At 35.5% G+C, this 24,544-nt stretch overlaps 1 protein-coding gene across 5 annotated transcripts in view; it reads right to left on the reverse strand.

The window, feature by feature from the left end:
- Positions 1-570: 570 nt before the first annotated feature.
- Positions 571-24,544, reverse strand: part of LOC118191006 (uncharacterized) — a 38,569-nt gene continuing 14,595 nt past the window's right edge. For 2 of the 5 annotated variants that reach the window (XM_035361799.2, XM_035361798.1), the window contains exons 2-3: positions 2,302-2,542; positions 571-1,116 (exon numbers count right to left, since the gene is read on the reverse strand). In XM_035361799.2, coding sequence (XP_035217690.1) covers positions 882-1,116; positions 2,302-2,540 — 474 coding nt within the window. In that variant the 5' untranslated portion in view covers positions 2,541-2,542 and the 3' untranslated portion in view covers positions 571-881. Of the gene's footprint in view, positions 1,117-2,301; positions 2,543-18,497; positions 18,595-20,977; positions 21,157-22,384; positions 22,497-24,544 lie in introns of those variants that run through there. The other 3 variants (XM_085810822.1, XM_035361800.2, XM_085810821.1) reach the window with 3 other exon arrangements.

Consider the following 24,544-nt stretch of genomic DNA (forward strand, 5'->3'; position numbering starts at 1 on the left):
GAAGAATCTACTGGAAGATTAAGCAATGAGAATTGACTGAAGCTAGTAACTGAGGCTCATTAAGAATGTGTTGAGACAATAATACTGTTTGTTACGTGTTTATTACTTCTGATTATTACTTAAAGTTATAATCATTTTTTATATTTTTTATCTAAAAGTATAAAATTTTTAGCATGCACATTGTCAACATTACTTTTTAGGATTTAATTTCATGACCGTCTTCATTAACTTTGAAGGAATGGGCTTGTATCATAATTATTGCAATTTTCATTACAGATATAAGGAAATTAGAAATAATATTGACTTTATTCATACATTTTATAATTTTAAATGTATTATCCTAAGTTGTGTTTAATGTTAGTTGACGATCAAAAGAGCACTTTACATTGCACAAAATACTTTTTGAAGTATTTTCATGGTTTATAAGATCTGATCAATTTTAAAAAGAAAAGAAATTTTTGCGAAAAAATAGTTTTTAACGAGAAAGTGAGTAAGACAATATTTGAAAAAAAAAAAAAAAAAAAAAAAAAAACTATGATAATAAGGTAACATGAAATGAAAGGGGAAAAATGACAAGAAAATTCTTTTTTATTAAAACCATTTAGATAAGAGAATATGGATGCAGTTTATATGTAGCAGATGTACCAGTTCATAAATTTTAAAATTCTTCACATTTAATAATGTCTCCAGTGACATAACAGAAAAGAAGACAAAGCTCTGTAAGTGTACTCGGGTAAATAACATAAATAAAATAGACATTCATAAATATTTACTTATAATCCCTTAGAGATCTCAAAATGATTAAAAAACTCGTAAAAATTAATTTCTTTCTGAGCAGTTTCCCAGATTTTTTTGATTAAATTAATTTTTGCTGTTGTGTATCAGAGAACGTTAAAAGTAGAGTTTATTATAGGTGGATACATAATTGCTGTTTTCTGGCAAGCTTGCATATATTTAGAAGTTTCATAATCCATGTAATGAACTTCAGTCTCATTTACGCTAAAAGTATGATTATTTACAGGTTGAAACACTTCTTGCGTATACGTGACCAGTCCTGGCTCGTGGTTCAGCAGCAGTTCATCTTCCAGTTGACTTTTGCACATACAAGGAATGGTACTAAAATGAAACAGAAAATAGGAAAAATTATAGTGTTTATAATTATTAAAAATGTAACTACAAATTGCATTTAAAGATTTTATTTTTAAGTTTCATTTTTAAAGAAATTTTCTGTACTTGTTCATTAGAAAGGCACAAAAAATAACAAATGATGCTTTACCATATTGTCAACTACTACATTGCCGAGCGATCAAAAGTAACCAGCTTAGTAATTATATGAAAATATAAACAAAAGTTTTAATTTATATCTTTAAATTAACCATGAAAAATGTTAGGTTAAATTTTAAGGATGAAAATTTGAGATTTAACCTTCTTCTGAGAAAGGAGCTGTAAACGTTTCTTCAATTAAAAAAAAAAAAAAAAAATAGAAACCCTGACACTGAATCTGAGTTGTGAAAGTAATATAGAAATGAAACTGTAATTCACTGATGGAGCTCGATGCCGAAGCAATTTATTATTCTGCCTCAGCAAAAAAAGTCATATACAGCGGAGCATGGCTTGAATCTTTTCGACAACCTTTTCTCATACTTTTGAGGTTTGTTTCCTGGCGTGAGAAACTGAGTTTAATAAATGGTATGAGAAAAAGTATAAAAGTGTCAAGCCAACAGTAATAGATTAGAACATTATTTATTTCAAGTCTGTTCCAAATCAATACAAAAACGCCAGCAACAAGAAAATCAGAGATCTCCATAAAAACCCTCTTGAGTTTTTTGATGAGTTTTATGAAGTTTATATCTTTTTCCAATGTCTAATTCTTTACCGTTCGGTCACTGGTGGACCCCGGTGAGGAAGAAGCTGCTTTTGCACGTTTTCTTCTTCAAAACATTTTTAATTTGGTAATGGCAATGGAACTAGAATGTAATGGACGCTATCCCATCATCAGCTGGATTTGAAGAACTACGTCCCTAGTCACTTTGTAAATGTGGAAGAAGGTAAATAACAATTGCATTCTACCACGCGCTTTCTTCTAATGTAAGTAGTAAGTACATCCAAGCTAATAACTGAATAATGCGTTCTTGATGTTTCAGATTTCACGCAAAGAAAATCCTTAGAAATCCTGGATGTGTAACAGTTTCTTTAAGAAAGTATTTTGCTTCTAAGTTAATATACCAGAGTACTTTGTTGTAATGAATAATCTTATGCAAAGACTTACTTTAATATAATCATATTTTAAAGCTTACTCACCTGAATACGAGCACTAGTATTTCAAGTACAATGGAAATGCAAAGGAAGCAAAAAAATGTGTAATCTGGTTTATCTTGAAAGCACAGATAAAGTAATGCTACGCTAAGAATGAGCAAGCCAGTGATGGAGAATATCTTTAAGCTCACGTTGAAAACAAGAATTTCGTCTCTACGAAGCGCACTTCCTGGCCTTCTTTTGCTAAGACCTTGTGCAAACCAGGTACCGCGGCACTTTTCCATGCCTGAAATAGAATAAACATTTTAAGCTGCGTTAAAAACTGTAGCGATGGAATTCATGCTTGAATTAAAACTGTTATGAAGATGTCAGACTTTTCAATCACACATTTATCATCGGGGTTACAGGTTACGGAGGACGGGGACGTCTGGTGTCTAATATAGGTAAACAGGAGTATGTCTCCCGCCCTCCCCTATCTAGCGGCAACAACTTCCTGGAGTCCCAAGAGGCTACGTTGGGAGTTTATTGAGACATGAAAAAGTTATACATGGCCAAACAAGGACGCTCGTGTTTTGTTTTACAGATTTGGAGAAACTTTGACTGAACAGAAATGGCAAGGAAACAAAAATGTTGCAGAATTAAAAAAAATCTTCAGATTTTAAATTACGTCCAAAGGGGTGTTTTTTTAACTTTTTGTGTGTTATTTTCATTTATTAAATATCATGTTTTTTGCACTTAAAGCATAAAATTCAGTTCAGTAGCAATGTCGCAAAATAATTTTAAAATGAGCATATCTTTAGTATTTCCGATACACATTCCCACACGGTGGATATGAAAAGTTTTTTTCCTCCCCGTAGAGTGTTGCCATTGTCCGCTTTTTAATCGTTGAATTTGTTACTCAAAAATTCGTTAAAGTTCTACAAAATATGAAATCGATCATAAAACAAATTCTAAATTTCAAATTTGATCTTCCACATACCCATATTCGTAGGAGGATTAAGTTGTTCAAAATTCGATGGCTCTATGTACCGTTGTTATTTTATCACAATGCGAGAAATATACATACATTTCTGCAGATTTTTATATATTTAATTTCTTCAAACATAATGCAGGACTCTAACATTTGGTGGCAACAGTTTGAAAAGTGAAACGGACATTTATAGTGATTCAACGCAAAATCGCAAAACGAAAACAATAGTCCTTCAGGGAGAAAGCCCCTTTGGACTAAAAAAAAAAAGCAAGAGCAAGAGTTAAGACATGCGAAGAAATATAATTAAGGCATGTGTTGAGCTAAGCTGCTAGGATAATGACCTAAACTGGCATGTAGTGCATAATAAGTTGAGTTCGTAGGGCATAGATAACACAAGCGTTTGCACATAAGGTTGTCCACGGTTGCGTAGTTCAATATGTAAACAGTTTGCACATGTGTATAGTCGCAAGTAATTCGCTGTTTGCGCGTGTTATTCATAATTTGCACATAATTTACGGTTTCTTGAAGTCTCTGTTTGCGAACATGCACTTATAAGCTCGCAGTACACAGATCGTTGTGAGAATTTTTACAGAGGAAACAGGAGGGTGCAGCTGGCTGTGATTGTAGTGAAGCAAATATCTGCAGTTGCAGTACACGAAGATGCACATTTACACACTCTGCAGTTTCGCACTTTGCGCATTTACACAGTTCGTGTTTTCGGTAAACACAGATCGTAGTTTACACAGTAGCACAGTTCACATAGTTGTAGTTTACATAAATTGTAGTAGTTGTAACAGTGGAGTGAACGCATTGCATCCTGTGACAATTGCATGGAGTTTCATGGAACCTAAAATGTTTGAAGTCGATGCTCTTTGGTTGCTCTTGTAGATCATGTGGTGGGCTGTTACTGGGAAGCTGGCGAGGGTTTAGTATGGCTGGCACACATCTTGGCTCATGGAGGTTAATGCGTCGATGGGTTTGCAGATTTGTGTTATTGTTGGCTTAGTGCTGATAATGTAGTGCTGGAAAGCCTCAGTTATTATTGTAGGGTGCTTAATATGAGGTAAGGTTGTCAGTGGGCAGTGGAAGATGTAATGACCGGGTGCTCCTTCTCGGCTGCAGATGCAGGTGTCCGTGTTGGAGATATGGTGTCTGAAATAATATGAAGGGAAGAAGCCGTGTCCAGTGACATATCTTGTGAGTTGTGGTGTTGCAATGAGACGGCCCGTTGACAATTTTAGAAGGAAGATATAGGTTGGTTTGGTTTATTTAATTATGGCAAAGCTCACAAGGGCTATCTGCCTAAGGGGAGGGATGCCTTCGTGGAGGACTTTCTAAGGAAAACTGGCTTATATACACGTTACACATGGGGAAAACCACGAAAACGCCCATCCAAGCAGCCCGTTCGCGCGATTCGAACCTTGGACCGAACTACCAGTGTTCAGCGACTTTACCGCTCGGCCATTGGTGGGTTGAAGGAAGATATAGGTACGGCAACCTGTTTCACTTGTGTTCTATTCATGTTGCCACTCTCTGAAGAGTGCTTGATGCAATATTGATTTTAGATGAGACGGCGGAGCTGGGGTGTTCTCTGGGTGGGCATCGGTTCCGTTGGCAGCTTCCTTTGCAGGACGTCTGCAACCTCGTTGCCCTCTGTGCCCTCGTGCGCCTTGATCCAGGTTAGTTGAATGTTGTTATATCTGCTGGGGTAAAGTTGACTTTGTATGCCCATAATTACAGGTGATGTGTGGCGGTGATTCAGGATGGCATGGAGAGATGATTGGCTGTCGGAGCAGATGTAAATGGGATGCTGTGGGGTTCTTGTAGCTTGTTGTAGTGCTTTGTGGATGGCTAGTGCTTCGGCTTGGAAGACACTATTATGTTGGTGGAGTTGGCCTTTCCAGCGGGAAATCTTTTGATTGTGGTGATAGAGTACGTAAGAGTTGCCGACCCTTTTTCTGTTTTGAATCCATCTGTGTAATATGTGTAGGCATTTGCGGGGATCATAAGAGGTTGGTTGGTAGAGACAGTGATGTGCATGCTGATTCCTTTACAACTAGGATTTAAGTGAGAAGCTGTGCTGGGGCGTTCATACGTTGCAGGGCTGTAGGTGGTACCGTGGAATTTGGCATCCTTGCGGAGCTGTAGAATTCTTGTAAATACGCTCTCTTTCTCCGCTCGCAGGTGTAGAGGTGGAATGCTAGCCAAGACTAATCAGCATTTGTGGCTGTAGTGCGGTAGCCCTTGCTCATCATGAGGGCGAAGGGAAGTTGTATAATCTGAAGTTGCTTTTGTTTGCGTCCTTGCATGGGTGTGAACCAGATGGCTGCAGCGTAAAGGACGATGCATTCGACTACTGTTTGATAAAAGATTTTGGTAATGTACGGGTTTTGTCCCCAATTGGTGGATTGAAACTGCCTTGATTTGAGAGCTGTTGCATTTGCTGTGCTGCTATATTTATCAACAACGCTAACAAAGAACTTAAAAAAGTTTATTAATTATAGAAAGCAGAAATTAATGACAGTTGAAATTAACAAAAATAATGGCCGATTTCTCTAAACTTCGTTAGGCTCAATCACAAAAAAAGGTATAGGGCATTTTAAAAAGAAGAAGAAAAATTATTCAAATATTAGGTATTTTACTTGAAATATGTATATAACAATATATAGATAGGTATAACGAAGATAGTGTAATAGCATATTGATTGAAGGGTAATGCTTTAAAATATTATAATTATATTTACATATTGATGCAGTTCTTTATCTACATTAGAAGGTGCGTTTGAAACGTTCATTGAATGGATACATACCTCACAAACAATGCGAATTAAAAATGCGTTCCAGCGCAAGCACAGGTAAAGACCAATGGAGAGACGGTACGTAGTAAGAAGCGCAAGAACTATAGGTAGAATAGTCTCCTATGTGTATGTTTAAAAACACGCCACAAATTTAAACGCAGCAACGGATAATTATCAAGTTTTGCTACAAATTGGGAAAAACCGCCACAGAAACCTATATTGGTTCAGGTGTACGGAAGACGCAGTGAGCAAAAATGCGTGTACAACTGGTTTAAATGTTTCGGGAGGGAAAGGAAATCGTAGATGACGAATCACGTTCAGGTTGACCCTCAACAAGTGTGACGACTGACAAAATCGAGCGGGTGCGACAGATGCTCTTAAACATTCGCCGACTGTCTTTATGATGGATATCGGAGGAATTGGGAATCAACAAGGACAGTGTTAGTTCCATCATTCACCAATATTTGGGTAAGCGCAAGATCTGTTTCCGTTTTGTGCCTCACTCATTGTCCTACGAGCAGAAGGAAACACGAAAGCATGCTGCTCAAGATTTCATTGACACGTGCGACCAAGATTTAATCTGTTTGCAAACAATAGTCATAATAGATGAGAGCTGGTGCTACCAGTACGATCCAGAGTCTAAACGGCAAACAATGGAATGGTGCTCACCAGCTTCTCTGAGCCCCCCCAGGGGGAATGCGATTCATACCAGTAGTCTTTTGTTTTTTGCATGCGCGAGAGCCTTGTGAAATTCAGAGCGAGTTAGTTGGCCCATCTCAGAACGAAAATCGGGCGCCGTCCAGAATTATCTGAGTTTAAACGTGGTCAACTAGCGGTCATTTGCTGGTCGCATTCCCGTGTGGAAATAGACCTTGCCGTGGTCTGGGGGCTCCCTCGAAAGAGGGTCTAACGTATTTCCACTAGCCAAGTAGCAGGTCCGGTGAGAACCCCAGGGTACCGGACTTGTGAACAGCAGCCACTGCGTAAGTTGGGCCCATTTACGGTTCATGCAGTGGTCCCTGTGTTAGGACATATCCCCTACACGTCATCTTGCGCCCAATTACAACACAAGGCAAGATGGCACGTCGTAAAGAAACCGGGCTGGAAAGTCGTGCTGAAACCTCCAAAGAGCAAACGGAGGGTCCGGCGACGAAGGCTCGAAGAACAGATAGTGTCATTACAACAGACAGTGAAAGTGACAGTGTGAAAGATGTAAATAATCAAAGTTCAAATGTAAAAAGTGCTAATGCAGAACTGTTAATAGACGAAGCATATGATTGTTTAAACACCCTAGAAGGAATCCTAAATAATGAGAAAATCTCAAAGAAACTAGGAAAATCCATTAAGGATCAATTTACATCGTTGTTGATGTTAATGACAAAACAAAATCTACGCATGGCGTACTTGGAAGGACTTGTGGAAAATACACAAAATATTGAGGACTATATCCAAGGAGTGGTAGAGACTAAAACACAAAAAGAGACTTATGCAGATAAAGTTAAATCTAATGCTCAAAGGCAAATATCGAGATCGCGATCAATTAAAAGAAAGGAACATAAACTTCTAGTATTTCCCAAAGACGAGGGTGCGACCTCGCAAGATGTTAAAGAACAATTAGTGAAAAACATCAACCCAAATAACTTAAAGATAGGGGTTAAAAGTGTAAAGCATATACGCAAAGGTGGTGTATTAATAGAAACAGTTAAAGAAGACGATCTAAAAATCCTAGAAGAAGCAATAAAAGAAAATGAAAAACTTAAAGACTTAGTTGAACCCCAAAGACCAATCGTCTTTAACCCCAGAATCATAATCTATAATGTAAAAGAAGGAATAGAGGCAGAGACCCTAAAAGAAACTCTAATAATGCAAAACACAGATGTGGACTTAAAAGACCTAGAAGTAAAATTTAATATGAATGGTAGATATGGAAAACACTGGGTGTGCTCAGTTAACCCAATAGCCTTTAAAGTGATAATGAAATACAAAAAGTTAAATCTTTTCTGGACTAGGAAAAATGTCAGGAAATACATACAAGTTACACAGTGCCAAAACTGCCTAGGTTTCGGTCACTCAAAAAAGTTTTGTAAAGAAGACCAATGTTGTCATAAATGCGGGAAAACAGGGCACTTAAAAAGTGACTGTCCCTCAAAAAAGGAAAGATGTAGGAATTGTAAAAAAGCGAATCAAGACTATGGTCTAAAATTAGATTATAAACATAATAGTAAAGATAAGGGATGTCCTAGCAAACAAAGAGAATTAGACATAATTAGAAGAAAAATAAATTATGGATAAGTTCCAAGTAACACAAATAAATTTACAGCACTCAAGGTGCAAGTTTACAGTTACGAACGGACTTAAAGGAAAAAGAGCAAGTCTTTATAGCTTGCATACAAGAACCATTCCTAATAAAGGATAAAATATGCGGCTTCCCACAAAGATATAGACTTTATTATAAAGACAAGGGAGCAAAAAGTGCGATAATAATAACAAACTCAAAAATTCCGGCATTAGAAGTGTACACGTCAGAAGAAATAGTGGCGGTAAAGATAGACGGGAAAATTCCATTTCTCATCCTCTCAGTTTACTTCCCTCCCCACAACGACTTAGACCCAATATTGACAGAAATAGAAGATAGAATAAATGTCGCAAATATGTCAATTGTGATATGCGGCGATTTCAATGCGAAGAACACACTATGGGGTCCCAACCAAACAGACCCAAGGGGTCTAAGACTAGGAGACTTTATAGCTGTAACAGGCTCGTCAGTCATTAACCATGCAGACAGCCCCTCCCCACATTTTCGGGAGCAAGGGGTAACTCGTGAATAGATGTGACACTATTTATCCAGAAAGACCAACTTCATATAGATAACTGGGAGGTGGACGCCAGAGAAACACTGAGCGACTACCAAGCGATAAACTTTCAAATTCAAAATGAATTCCCGAACATGGGGCCAACAAGACGCATGAAATTAAGAGCCACAAATTGGCTGCTACTTAAAAGGGATATCACGCATATTTCAGAAGAAATACATGTGACAGATGAAGAGGAGGAGTTAAACTCACAAATTCAAATGACAACAATAAAACTTAAGGACACATACCAAAAGAATCTTAAGTGCCCCACAAATCCCCACAATAACCAGCGAAAAACAAGAGGAGGAACAAAGACCTGGTGGTCACCACACCTCACGGAGCTAAGACGTAAAGTCAGACGCTTCAGGATTATCTTTCAAAGGTCCAGGGGACAGGATAGAAAGAACAAAAGACAGGAATATAAAAGGGTAGCGGCACAGTATAAGAAACAAATATACAAAGAGAAAGTAAAGTCATGGGACAATTACTGGGAGAATCTGAAAATATCATCCCCCTTCGGGACATACTTCAGTATTGCCAAAGGTAAAGCATATACCCCCTAAAATTATGCAACGTCAAGGATATAAATGGGAGGTGGACAACAAGTCTTGAGGACACAATAAAGACAATTATAAATTATCATTTCCCACAAGATACAAGGGATGATGACACCCCATTCCAAGAAAGGGTACGTCAAAGAGCACAGGACACGCCCCACACAGCGGATGATCTTCTGTTCACAGAAGAAGAGGTAGAAATAATAATAAAGACAATAAAGGAAAAGCCCCAGGGAAGGACGGCCTTTCAATAGAGATAGTGGAGGAACTATTCTTGGCGGACAGTCAAAAATTTACCAAAATCCTAAACACATGCTTAACAAAGGGCTATTTCCCAGATGAGTGGAAGACAGGTGACCTAGTTCCCTTTAAGAAAGAGAAAAAAGACCCAACAAGTCCAAGCGCGTACCGCCCTATATGCCTGTTATCGGCATGGGGAAAGGTCTTAGACAAACTCCTAGCGAAAAGGCTAACTCACCATCTGATTACCTGTCAGAAGTTGAACAATAAACAATTCGGATTTACTCCAGACAAGAGCACAATAGATGCTATGGACAGGTTAGTGAAAATAATAAATGACAACAAAAGAAGAGATCTGCACACATGTGTCATCTCACTAGATGTCGCCTCGGCCTTTAATAACCTATGGTGGCCAGGCGTCCTCGAAAGACTTTTGGACTTAGAATGCCCACGGAATTTATACAATATCATAAAGAGCTACCTTCAAAATAGGACAATAGAGTACAGAAGGGACGGAGTCAATATTTTACACAAATATGAAAAGGGAGCGCCCCAAGGCTCCAACCTCGGCCCCATTCTTTGGAATGTAGTGGCGGATTCAGCCTTAAAAATACAATTCAAAGAAGGGGTTGAAATACAAGCATATGCGGATGACTTTATAATAGTCATAGCAGGAGGAAATAGACTAAGATTAGAAGATAAAGCCCATAAAGCACTGAATAAAATTCATAAGTGGAGTCAGAATTATAAATTAAAATTTAGCATTGAAAAAACAAAATTAATGCTGTTCCCCAAAGGGAACAAGCTCCACCGTTCACCCCCAAGAATAAAGTGGAATAACATCCCAATCCCCAGATGTGAAACTCTAACATATTTGGGGTTCACGCTAGACCAGAAACTAACATGGATACCCCACCTGGGGGAAATAAGAGAAAAGACCTTAAGTTTAATTAACAGTCTTAATAGAATGGTCACACATAGATGGAGCCTAAAGGGAAAACTACTAAAGACCCTCTACCTACAAGCGGTAGAAAGAATGGTACTATATGGATGTCCCATATGGTACACAGGTACAGTTGACAGTTGACGGAGGACGTGTGCGCCATATCCTTACCATAATGATTAATTGGCATCTGCAACACGTCCACCAGGTCTAGAGCCGAAGGGACACACAAACGCCCCGAACCCAGAGCCGAAACCCAACTTCCAGACCCCACAGTCGGCAGTCCCAAGGACCAAAAGCTCCGACCGAATCATCTCCAATCCAACGCCCAGGCCCAGTATTTATTGAAAAATAACAAAACAAATACAGGTCCATACAAGGGCTGAATAAAACAATGATATGAATTACTGACATCGAGAGTGTAGAGGCTATGGGTATAAGACAATACATAATAAAAATATTCTACAATGTAAAACATTATGCTAACAGTAACATTATACTAGCAATAATATTATACTAACAATGAAACATTTATACTAATAGAAGAAGTATGCCGAACTATTAATAAGATAGATATTAAAGAATAACGAAATTCAGTAATAACAGAAATACAATTATATATTGCACAGCAAACGTGATTAAGTATAAACTAAAGACCAATTATATACAGTAACAAAAGGGACAATTACTCGGCCATATTATGTATGAATTATAACAAGAACATATTCTACAATTAATAGGCATTTTAAGAACAAATCTTATATGTCACATAATATAATAGCAGTATTACATAGGAATTCAATATGACAGATTGTAAAGCAAAAACTGTTGACCATATAAACATAACAATCCTTGTAAGGTTCCCATTGTTACCAATAGGGAAATTATGCTTGGATTTTCATTATACAGTAATATGACATATATATTCATAATGCCTACACGTACATAATAGATACACGTTAAGAAGTAGATTAAGAGACTACAAGATAACACTTTAAAGTGACATATGACGCAACAGAGCTATGACACTGCAACAGAGCTTCATAATAATGTACTTGATGCGTTTATGAAAACTTGCTATAGATATATTTATACGATATTCAAAATGTGAGGACAACAGTTCCTGTTGGGCATTAACTAGATATAGTTAAATGTTTAAGTAACATAACATGCATGGATTCTGATTAGAAAATAATTTGAATATACATACAAAATACTTACACATACATAAAAGATACATATTTAAAGATAATATAATAAGAGATACTTACACATACATAAAAGATACACATTAAAGAAAGTACCAGTTACAAAATGACACATTAAGATGAGATGTAGAAGATACACAAAGATATAATTGATACTTCTAGGGATAAAAAGTGCAATAGATACAATTATGCAATATTCAAAGGTGTACAGACAACAGTGACAAGATAATGAGAGGCTACAAAATAACTCTTTAAGATAACATATATCGGTTACATAATCAAAATACTATAATTAAATAATTATACAATATGAATACCGTATATATAGTAATAATATAAATAACTGTCAAAATGCTGTAATGCCAGGATACTATATATTATATCAAAACAGACAAGAGGTGAGACAAAAATGATGTCTTGAAATAAGACAAGGGAGTTACAATGATACAAATATAAACAAGAGAACATGTTACTGTGCCCTAAGTATGATTCTAATATAGCACTACACAACTTAGTATAAACAGAAGCGGTTACATAATCAATATACTAATAATAAATAAAATAAAAAATGGATACAGTATATATGGTAATAATGTAAGTGATTGACAATTATACAAATACAGAAATAATTACAGAAATTCAATACCATATACTACAAGTGTGGTTCCATGGTACCATAACACAAATTAGGATTAAATACAAAATAAATACAGAGGTGCTATATCATATATTACCAGTATAATTCCATTTTTCCATGACACAGATAGGAATGCACTCAATTTCTCTAATATAATATCAATAAAGGTATGACAACACCATAATACCATGAAACTATATATGATCTCTAAGCAGGACCAAAGGTGAGACATAATTGATGTCATGTAAAAATACTGGAGAGTTACAACAATACAAATTTAAACCTTTAGAACAAACAGAGGCGGTTGCATAATAAATATACCAGAAGTAAATAATGAGACAATATGGATACAGTATATAAAGTAATAATAATATAAGTAACTGATAATCCCAATATACTAGAATATATACAGTGATACTATATGATACAGTACGAGTATAACTCTATGATGCCAGAGTACAGATTAGAATGTACTTAAATACACGAAAATGATATCAATAACAGTGTGACAATACTGTAATGCCATGATACTAGATATTATTTCGAAGCAGAACAAGAGATGATACATAATTAATGTCGTGATATAAGACATGAGGGTTTCAATAAAACAGATATAAAGTAAGTGAACATGTGGCAGTACTCTAAGTTTGACTCTATTATAGCATTATACAGCTTAGAGCAGGCATAAAGCAATATTATGAGTAAATGAGAAACACAATATGGAAACAATATATATAATGATAACATAGTAATAATATGAATAACTGACAATTATACAAATACTAAAGTAAATAAAAAGATGCTATATTATATATTACAGTATAATTACATGATTCAATGACATAGATTAGGAATTTAGATTTGTTATCAATTATATACAAATATTTGTAAGTAATGAAATAGGAAGTACAAAATACAGTGAGTAAATTTATATAATTATAATAAAAGAATGGAGTAATTTTATATGTAATTCTATTATTAATAACCGTTACAAATATACATAGATATAAATAAGATGCTTGAATAAATAACACTTCCATTATTGATACTGAATCATAACTTAGTTGACCTGACATAAGTCTGTTCCATAACTCTGCAGTAGATTCATAATCGGTATTATTTTGTTCACATAATATTTCTGTTTAATGAGAAGCTTCTTGAAAGCTGCAATATTGTGTGATGGAAGATGAACATGGTATTGCCGAGTAATAGGACATGCAGTTAGGTAATGGTCAGGGTTACCAAGTTGTCCACATACACAAATGTCTGTATCTGTAGTACCATGTCTATAAAAGTAGCATGGAAAAGGGCCATGCCCAGATATAAAACGAATTAGTTGTGGATGTATTATTTGCCTGTCATGATCAACATATGACAGATATTCATGTGTTCTTCTGCCAGTAGGTTCATCATCCCAATATTCCTGCCACACTGAAAGAGTTTTCAAAAGAAGTTCCCGTTTAAGGTGAGAAAATGGCCACGGGAGAAAAACATCTTCTGCGACTGAGTCAGTATTTAGTGCAGCTTCTTTAGCTAACACATCTGCAAGGTCATTGCCACGATTACCCGCGTGACCTTTTGTCCATGCCAATGTGATTTGAGTATTGATAGAAGAATGGAGTTCTTGTTGAATGTCAAAAATGAGTGGGGATGAATGCCGATGATTTTGAATAGCTTGTAGGGAAGAAAGACTGTCAGTAATGATAATTGCTTCCCTAACGGAGCTAGATTTAATTTCTTGAATAGCTCTTAAGATGGCCAAAGCCTCTGCTTGGAAGACAGAGTTATGAAGATGTAGATGGCCAAGCCATTGATATACAATATGATCGTTATTAAATCCAACCACGGCACAGCCTGTATTTGAATCAATTTTTGATCCGTCAGTATAGTATGAAGTAGTTGGAACAGTAGCAGGAGTTTGATCTTTAAGAAAGATGTTACATCCCTGTCCATAGGCAAAGGGATGGATTTCCAAGGTTGGAGCTGGAAGTTCATAGGACTCCGATGTAATGAAATCATCAAAAAAGGTGGTAGGTTTTCGTAAAAGTTTTACAGACTGAAGTGCAGCTTCCTGCAAGGCTCGTAGAGGAAGTGGTATTAAACCTGCCATAACATTGAGGGCGTTGGTGGCCGTTGTACAGTATGCTCGAGTGATTTGTAGCATAAATGGCCGTTGTAGGCTGTGCAAATGCCTTGATTTACGACCTTGCATAGGATAGGCCCAAATAATGGCTGCATACAGAATCATTCGTTCGATCACTGTGGTATACGATACCTTTTGTATATACGGGCTAACACCCCAACCACGACCTTGCATCTGGCGCATTTTAAGGGCAATAGAGGCTGTGCGGCGTTTTAGTTCCTGTATGTGATGTATCCAATTTAGTTTTTCATCAAATATAATGCCCAAGAATTTCATATGAGGTTTAATTGAGATCCGGACACCTGATTCTTGGACGGCGTGCCAAAGATCCTCCCTTTTTGGGAATAAGTAGGATCTGAGATTTCGTTTCAGCAATAGTAAGTTTGAGTTTCATACATGCTGCATAAAATATATCACAGGTCTCAGCTGAATTACGCTGAAGCTCATCACGTGTCCGTCCTCTTACAATAAAAACTGTGTCATCCGCGTATGCATAAGCACGGGTATGCTCCGGCCAAGACATGGATAAGACAGAATTAAACGTGATATTCCATAGGTCAGGGCCAGCACAGGAACCCTGCGGACAACCACGATCTTGAGTCCGTGTGATTACTCCACTATTGGTTAGATATAGTACTTTTCGTTCAGAAAGGTAACTCCGAAAAGTCTGATAAAGATTCTTGGGACAATTTGCTTGACGTAAGGCAGCCAAGATGGCTGGCCACCACAGTGAATCAAACGCATTTTTTAAGTCAATACTGATAAAAGCACTGTGGTAGCCAGCATTCTTGTTGGAATTCAAATCTTCTACAATTTGTGATAGAATATGCACTGTAGATTTGCCTGAACGAAAACCAAATTGGTTGTCACTAAGGTAATGTATCCGATGGAGATGGAATTTTAGTCGAGAGACAACGAGGCGTTCATACACCTTACCCAAAGCTGATAGAAGACATATGGGCCTGGTACACAGGTACAGAGAGACAGAAACAAAAGCTTAGCCAAATACAAAGAATAGCACTTCTGTGCATAACAAAGGCCTTTTCAACGGCCCCGACATCGGCCCTACAGATCCTAGCAGGAATCCTCCCCTTAGACTTAAAAGCGAAAATGGAAGCAGGCATGTATCGCCTACACCACTACAAAGAAAATCTCCAAATAGGAGACGTAATAATATGAGCACACGAAATAGAAGAAAGGATTCCGACAATAGGGGAACACCCAGCACTAACACAGAAGGTTAGATGGTACAAAGACCCCCCAGAAGACAAGGCGATAGAAGCGTTCACCGACGGGTCCAAAAAGGACAACAGAGTAGGAGCAGCGTTTGTAATATACAAGAACTCCCAAGAAATTATGAGCAAACAAATAAGATTAAATGACGAAGCGACAGTCTTCCAAGCGGAAGTTGTGGCTCTAAAAGAAGTGTGTAAATGGTTAAGCCACAATGCAGACAACAATACCCCAATGAAAATCTTCACAGATAGTCAAAGCTCATTACAGAGTTTAAACAAAATAAAGATTACAAGCTCAAGCATAAAAGCGTTTAAGGAGATTATCTGCACTCTCCAAGAAACGCACAACACAGTCCTCAATTGGGTCAAAGCCCATGAAGGAACAAAAGGCAACGAGAGAGCAGACGAAGAAGCAAAAAGGGCAACCGAAAGAGACACAATAGACATGGCGGTTCCATTGTCGGAACTAGCTGTAAATCATAAAATCAAACAAGAATTAATAAAGCAATGGCAGGAACGCTGGGACTCCGAAACCACAGGAAGATGGACACATGGGTTATTCCCAACAGTCTCCACCAAACGAATAAAAACAAACTTTTATGAAGTCCAAGCACTAACGAACCACGGCAAGTTTCCGAGCTACATAAACAGGTTCTTTAAGAAACAAGTTAAGTGTGCCTGCGGCACAAGCGCAATCCTTGCAAATGCAGCACACTACTTCACGAGCTGTCCGATGCTTGACAAGCAAAGGCAAGAAATTTTTCTAAGTTCCTTCTCATCACTGGACTTAGAACATCTAGCAAAATATCCGGCAGGACTCAAAGGAATCCAAAAGATGATTAAAATCATAGTAGACAATAACTCAGAGTATGTAAAGGCTATCATGGCAGCATGATACCCTCATAATAATCTACGACTCATGTATTCTCATTAGCACTGTACATATGTATATATATATAATTTTGTATTTCTATTGTATTCTTTTGTATTTTGATAATAGTTTTAATAAAATATAAAGTAAAATTAAGAGGATCTTGATTGCGATCCTCAAATAAAACAATTTGTTGGCGAGATCATTACTCCCGACAAATCTTCCAGTCACTGACACGCACTATGGTGGTGAGCTTTGGAGATTTCGCCGAAAGGCCCTCCACGATACGATGTTCAGCCGCAAGGCATCTACGACACGGCACCCAAAAATGACTAAGTACCTAAAAGGGCCATTTCATCAACTGCACAAACGGGTTGCAGCACCCTCCCGCCTGATACGGAGGGGCAAAAACCAAGTGTTCACGTGGATACCAAACCACTTACGAGCCAATAACGACCGGTCCGCTCAACCTCTTCCTCCCGCCTGATACGGAGGAAGTCTCCCCCCGACAGAGGGGGAGAAAACAGGTTTCCCACAGTTGCGTTAACTCGCAGGAGTGGGTAGTAAAATTAATTCAATTCTCTGAGCCCCAAAAAGGAGTCGCCTACAGAACCCAGAATCAAGACACTTGTGATTGCGTTTTTTGGCAGCAACGAGATGATCCACTAAGAATTTATGCCGCAAGGGTAAACTATCAATATCGAATTGTACGAAACCGTTTACTGTTGTGAACATTTTGATAAACATTTATTCAGAATTTTGACATATCGACTTTATAGTTTCCAAAACGTGCCCCTTCTGCATTAACACAGCGTTTCTAATGGCTCTGCCAATCACTGAAGGGTCTTTGGAACGCTGAAACTGGAATGCTCTTCAGCTCCTTTGTTACGGCCCCTTGAATGGCCTGGACCGAGCCGTGGTGCCGTCCTTTCATGACCCTTTTCAGTCGGGGGAAGAGGAAAAAGTCTGAAGAGCGACATCTAGGCTGTACTTGCACTTGAAAGACTCAGAAAACGAGTCGCTCGGGTCCATTCAGCAATTGCTGGACCAGGACAATGCGCCGAACCACGCCACTTTTGCTATCATTGGACTTCTTGACCAAGCATGGCATTACACAGCTTCCTCAGCCATCCTACAGCTGGTGTCCAGGTGTCGCTCCTTCGGACCAGAAACACTCTCTCAAGGTCCAAAAATCTGAGCTTAAATACTTAACAAGCTAATTTGCATTCTCGTGAGGAACACAGAAAGAAGAATTTAAAGTAAAGATAAAAAAGATAATAATTGGTTAGTTTAAAAATAAGAACCCTATGAGCGAATTACTATGTAACTTCACACTTACTAAATTTAAAAGAAAAATTAAGATACTGATTTTTTTTTCTTAATTACTATCCATTCAAAAGTCATCAGGCATGTCCTTTTTTCTCCAAGAAATTGTACAATTTGAGAACAGATTACTGTTAATTTTTCGAATATATTTTTCTCCAAAGTGCATCAAACTGTTACTGTTAATTTTTCGAATATATTTTTCTCCAAAGTGCATCAAACAACAACAAAGTTTCAGCAATTTTTGTACGTTTTTTCGGTCTTTTTTAACGATAGGATAGCTTACTCTGTGGGAACATTTAATACAGATGATGAAAATGTGGTTTCAGTCACATTTTCATCACCTATGTTAATTGATAATAGATAAGATTTTTAGACAGATTGGGAAAATATTTATTAATTTTTATTTAAAACTGGGATTTCTGGTTTCTAAAAGAGGCAACAACAACGAAGGTTTCTTACTCTCATTTGAAATAACTTCCGGTGCCGTCCTTTCATGACCCTTTTCAGTCGGGGGAAGAGGAAAAAGTCTGAAGAGCGACATCTAGGCTGTAGTTGCACTTGAAAGACTCAGAAAACGAGTCGCTCGGGTCCATTCAGCAATTGCTGGACCAGGACAATGCGCCGAACCACACCACTTTTGCTATCATTGGACTTCTTGACCAAGCATGGCATTACACAGCTTCCCAGCCATCCTACAGCTGGTGTCCAGGTGTCGCTCCTTCGGACTAGAAACACTCTCTCAAGGTCCAAAAATCTGAGCTTAAATACTTAACAAGCTAATTTGCATTCTCGTGAGGAACACAGAAAGAAGAATTTAAAGTAAAGATAAAAAAGATAATAATTGGTTAGTTTAAAAATAAGAACCCTATGAGCGAATTACTATGAAACTTCACACTAAATTTAAAAGAAAAATTAAGATACTGATTTTTTTTTATTCTTAATTACTATCCATTCAAAAGTCATCAGGCATGTCCTTTTTTTCTCCAAGAAATTGTACAATTTGAGAACAGATTACTGTTAATTTTTCGAATATATTTTTCTCCAAAGTGCATCAAACAACAACAAAGTTACAGCAATTTTTGTACGTTTCTTCGGCCTTTTTTAACGATAGGATAGCTTACTCTGTGGGAACATTTAATACAGATGATGAAAATGTGGTTTCAGTCACATTTTCATCACCTATGTTAACTGATAATAGATAAGATTTTTAGACAGATTGGGAAAATATTTATTAATTTTTATTTAAAACTGGGATTTCTGGTTTCTAAATGAAGCAACAACAATGAAGGTTTCTTACTCTCATTTAAAATAACTTCCGCACGTATTACACAAAGAGGACTGTGGCTGTCTTGTACTGGTCTCTTACGAATAAAATTTCAAATTACACATTCATAAGAATATTTTATTTTCTTCTAAGACGAAAGATTGTTTAGAATCCTCTTGCTGCTAATCAACCAATCACTTATCAGAATAATAACTTCATTCCAGTTCAGCTGGTTTTTTGGAAATACTTAGTGCACACGGCGAAGCAGAGCTATTATGAATAGTAATTTTAATCCTGTGCGAAAATCTACTATTTATTCGCTTAATACATTTTATTTAAACAAATTTTATATATAACTACTCCAAAGTAACAACAACTAATATAAAACAAACTCTATTCAGAGGAATTTGTCAGTAATATAATTGTAAGAAAGAATATGGCATAACTCATTTGATGATTTACTCAGTGTTAAAAGTATTATTGGTTGCCAGTCGTTTTATGCGACTCGCTAAGACCAAGAAGGAGAGAGAGTGGATACATATGATGAGTAAGAAATCGAGCAATATATATAAATGGTATCGGAGAATCTAGTTACAGCTAACTGCATTGCTTTCGTACAGATTTTGAATAATGACAGTTACACTAGCATTCGTCACAATTAATTTTCCTACCATTCAATAAAAAATTACAATTTCTTGACCATTTATTTATCGGTATTCATTATAGCACTGTAGGCCTCACTTGTCTAACTTCTAAGTGAGAACTGGAATAGTAACTGCACAGAAGAAGGGTTAAAAGTACCCTTTATTACACTCTTTAAAATTTACAATGCGTCAACTCTACGCTAACACACTACGCCTCTTCTTGGGAGGTAACTGAAATCACAGAACTAAACTAACAATTTGAAAATATGCACAAGCAGTAGAACCAAGTTACAGGGCTCAGATAATCCCTGTTTCTTAAAACTACGTCGGAACTAGTGCCAGCAAGTAAATGCAGTTATGCCACGAAAACCCGCAATAACCACAGCTGACAGCATCATGGGCCTTGAAGCGAAATCAGTTTCGGAAGGTCACGTGATCGAAATAGTCGATCTCTTTCTCTTTACCATAATCCCGGAGTTAAAGTTTACCGAAATAATAGTTTGTTTTAAGTCTTAAAATAAATATAAATTAATAAACGCGAGTAGGTCGTATGATTTACATTAAATTTTTTATACTGCAATACTTTTAAAGGCGGTAAAAATGTATATCTTCAATAATTTTTAAAACAATTTGTACTTCGTTTATGAACTAAAAATATCATTGAGAATCACCACATGCGAACTTCATTTATGAAATTTTGATAAAAATGAAATCCATCTACGTAATCTGAATCAAATTTATTGTCAAAATAATATAAAATCCACACAGGGGGGGGGAAATTCAATAGATTTATGAATGTAAATTTTAGATTTTCATACTAGTAAAATAAATATTAAGGGAAGAATTATTTTGTAAAACTCCATGCCGCTACCATCGCATCAGTTATATAAATTTTTAGAAGACAAATACCCATAGTCATCTCTCTTCACTCCATTCACTAATAAAACCTGCATATCTCAATTTTATCAAAACAGGAAAATGAATTAAAATTCCTTAAATGCTAGAAAATTTGAATATAAAGATGAACTTACATGCATGTTGTACTATAAATAAATCTTCAAGATAATATCAAAGAACTAAATGCTAATTGCATTCATAAAAAAGGACAGCCATCTATTTGTACTAGTTCCAATTTAAATCAAATTCCAATCAAAATCACTTTTTCCAAACCATCCAAGAGGTAAGTGATTAGGCTTGGTTTTTTTAAAGTGATTTCTCCAAATTACAGGTCTATTCCACTATTAAAAATAAATTCATAAAACTTGAAGCTGTACCATATACATACATGCTACATATTATACATAATCTATGCAGAAACAAAGCATAAATCAAAATAAACAATTGAGTTATTAACTGAAATTAATTAAATTTTTTAACATTTTTATATGAACATTTTATATTGATTTTGTCATTTTTATATTTTGTATAATTATTTAACATTATTTTACAAATTATCAAACATATTTTCTAACCGAGTTTGTAAAGTCATTTCACAAGTGCAAGAATCTGTTAAATTAAAGTAACTGTATGGTGTACTAACCGTATCCAAGATAACTTATATAAAATATCCATTTGCTTTCCTGGCATAAGAAATGTATTTTCCATGATTTTAAGAATTTCACCAAACAAGAAATATACAATTGAAGATTTTAATAGAGTAACTTCAGATGGAAAATTTTTAATTTCCCCCTTATCTAATTCTTTAAGAAAACCAAAAATATCATCTGCTGTATCTACTGAATGAATACTTTGCAACCAGTCCTGTCAAATATTGCATTTTATCACCCTTAATTTTTCATGGCATCATAACCTGAAACATAAACTAGCACTGCTAAAATATCAGAAGAAACATTTTCTATAAAAAAATCATTAATTAGTAAATTTGAATAATCAATTAATATTCGCAAAAGTAAAGATAGAATCCTTATCATAATCTGGTAAAAGGGACATTCATATTTGATTGAAATTGTAATATTGTTTTTAAAACGAAGCTTCTTCTCATTTTCTAATAATTGTAGGTCATTTATTTAATAATCTGAACCTGACATTTGCCGATACATTTCAAAACGTGATTCAGGAGCATTGAAATTTTCCTAACAATATGTATTCAGCTTCATACTTTTGAAACAAACATGGAATCAATTGAATGCATCTGTAATTGTTATTAATGACTGAAAAGTTTGTGGTGATAAAGTTTCTTTTATTGGAACAGAATGTCAAATATACTATTAGAAAGAAATAATCAAAACAAGGAATTCCTAATTTACTATTCCAAACAAATATTCAAAACAACACTACGCGAAACGTCCAAACTAATGTATTCGATGTTATGTTAAAACGAAATACTTGAATAGGATTGAGAACAGCTACAAATTTTCCCAAATAAATCTAAAAATTAAAAAAGTATAAAACGAAGTATAGATAAAAATATTATTTACCTTAACATAAGTGATTTAAAATCACTTAATAGCAAAATATACATCCAAAAAATCCACGACCACGAGTTCACAACCACACACTACCACAAAAATGCATCGACCATCTTGATCACGTGACTTTTGCGCTTCAAGGCCATTATAGAGTTGGCTGTGGCAATAACACCGGAAGCAGAAGCTTAAGCAATTTTCGTCTATTAATTTAAATTTTTTCTCGTACTTCGACTAATCCACTTTGATACTCCCAGGGGTACGCCTATCACAGATTGGGAACCACTCTTCTAGACAGTTACAACTCGTAATGCGAGTAATAAAAACTTTGCACGAAATCCGTGACTGTGCGTTACGGATTAGATGTGGTGTTACACTGCAAAACTAGCTTTGTTCAAAACTGTATTGTAATTAATATATTTTTACAACAGACTTTTATTAATCTCAAATTTTCCAATAAATCTGTTTCGACTAGCTGCTTTATAACCTCTCAAAAATCGTATTAAACAAAAGCAAAAATAAAAATCTGCGATCCAAAAGTTACTTTTCAAAGAATTTACTGTGAAAAAATAAAGATAGGAGCAAAAGAACCCATGAAATTTATAGGGGTTTTGCCTCCAACTCAGTGTAACTTGGGCAAATCCTTAAAAAGACGTATAAGCGACTCGTTGTGTCTAAGATGAAACAGAACTTAAGAAGATGTAAAAGACCCTTAGCTCAAGATAATTTCTAGTGCTCAAGATAATTTCAAGTCTTTTCTAGTGCTTACAAACCAACCAGCATTTATAGCGTAACTCAAAATGATAGAATTTCAAATTAAAACTAAGTCCTTAGTTAGCCAAGGCTTGATATACATATTTCCCTCAAGTGGCAGAATTATGTATTTTGCCAGAACACGAAATTCGTGAAGTGAAGCAAAAAACATACTAAGCAAAAAATAACAAATAAATAAATAATTAAAAAGCAAGCCTAGAAATCTTGATGTTAAAATGATATTCTAGCATATTTATTTTCTAAAACTTTAATGCTTCATATCTCTGTAACAGTTTTTTAACAATAAACTTCAAATATTCAAATAAATTTTTCAGTTTTGAAATGAAGAATAAGAATTTAAGATAAAGGAAGGCAAGTAAAATTTGAATAATTTGATGAGAAATAAATTTAATTTTCTCTTAAGGGACTATTTAAAAAACATAATTAGAACTTTTCGTACGTACAACATTTGCTAGCATTGGAAATTGCTAATAAGTAAATTACGACTTAGTGCATAAAACGTGTTTTTATAGCATTTGCTGTAAACGAAGCACTGGCATTAAGCAATTAATATGTTTTATTATGCCAATTTATGTACTAACATAAAAAACATTTTTTTAATAAATGAGTAAAAATTGCTTTTGAATTTAATCTTTAGCTTTTGCAATATGATTTTCTTTTCTTCCAAAAATATTAAACATAGAAAGAATATCTGAATGGAGAAAACAATAAAAGTTCATTTCAGAGTAAATGTAAAAAATAAATAAATAAATAAATAAATAAAATAAAATAAAAAATAAAATGTAAATACAAAATAAAAAGTTGTATAATTTATGGAAGGTAAATGTTAGTTAGATATTTCAAAATTAGCTATATTAAAAAAAAATAGCTAAGAAAACCTAATACTATTTGACATTTGTTTTTAATATTTCATAAGTAATTAAGACACAATAACACGCCGAACAAATACTAATTCAGAAGTCAAACAACAAAAATCAGCGTTATATTTTCAAATTTTCACAGGACTAGTTTCGATGGTTTTACCGAACTACTATCCTCAGCTGCAAAATCTCAAATGGAAACAACAAAAATCAGCTTTACATTTTCAAATTATATTTCAAAGCTGCAAAAGCTCAAAAAGCCATTTGAGCTTTTGCAGCTGAGGATGGTGGTTCGGTAAAACCATCGAAACTAGCCCTGTGAAAATTTGAAAATATAATGCTGATTTTTGCTGTTTGACTTCTGAATTAGTATTTCACAAGTAGCTTAAAATAGTTAATATTTTATTAAATTTATCCAACTGTTATATCACAAATATCAATATAAAAATCGAACATCTGATACCAAGTTCGGAAACATTAAAACGAATTTAGAATTATAGCATGGTTATACGAATTAATTCAACTGAAAGGTATACTT

The sequence above is a fragment of the Stegodyphus dumicola genome, chromosome 2 (genome assembly GCF_044657685.1).
Source record: "Stegodyphus dumicola isolate Sdum_Otavi_A_Nest chromosome 2, ASM4465768v1".
Lineage (NCBI taxonomy): Eukaryota > Metazoa > Arthropoda > Arachnida > Araneae > Eresidae > Stegodyphus > Stegodyphus dumicola.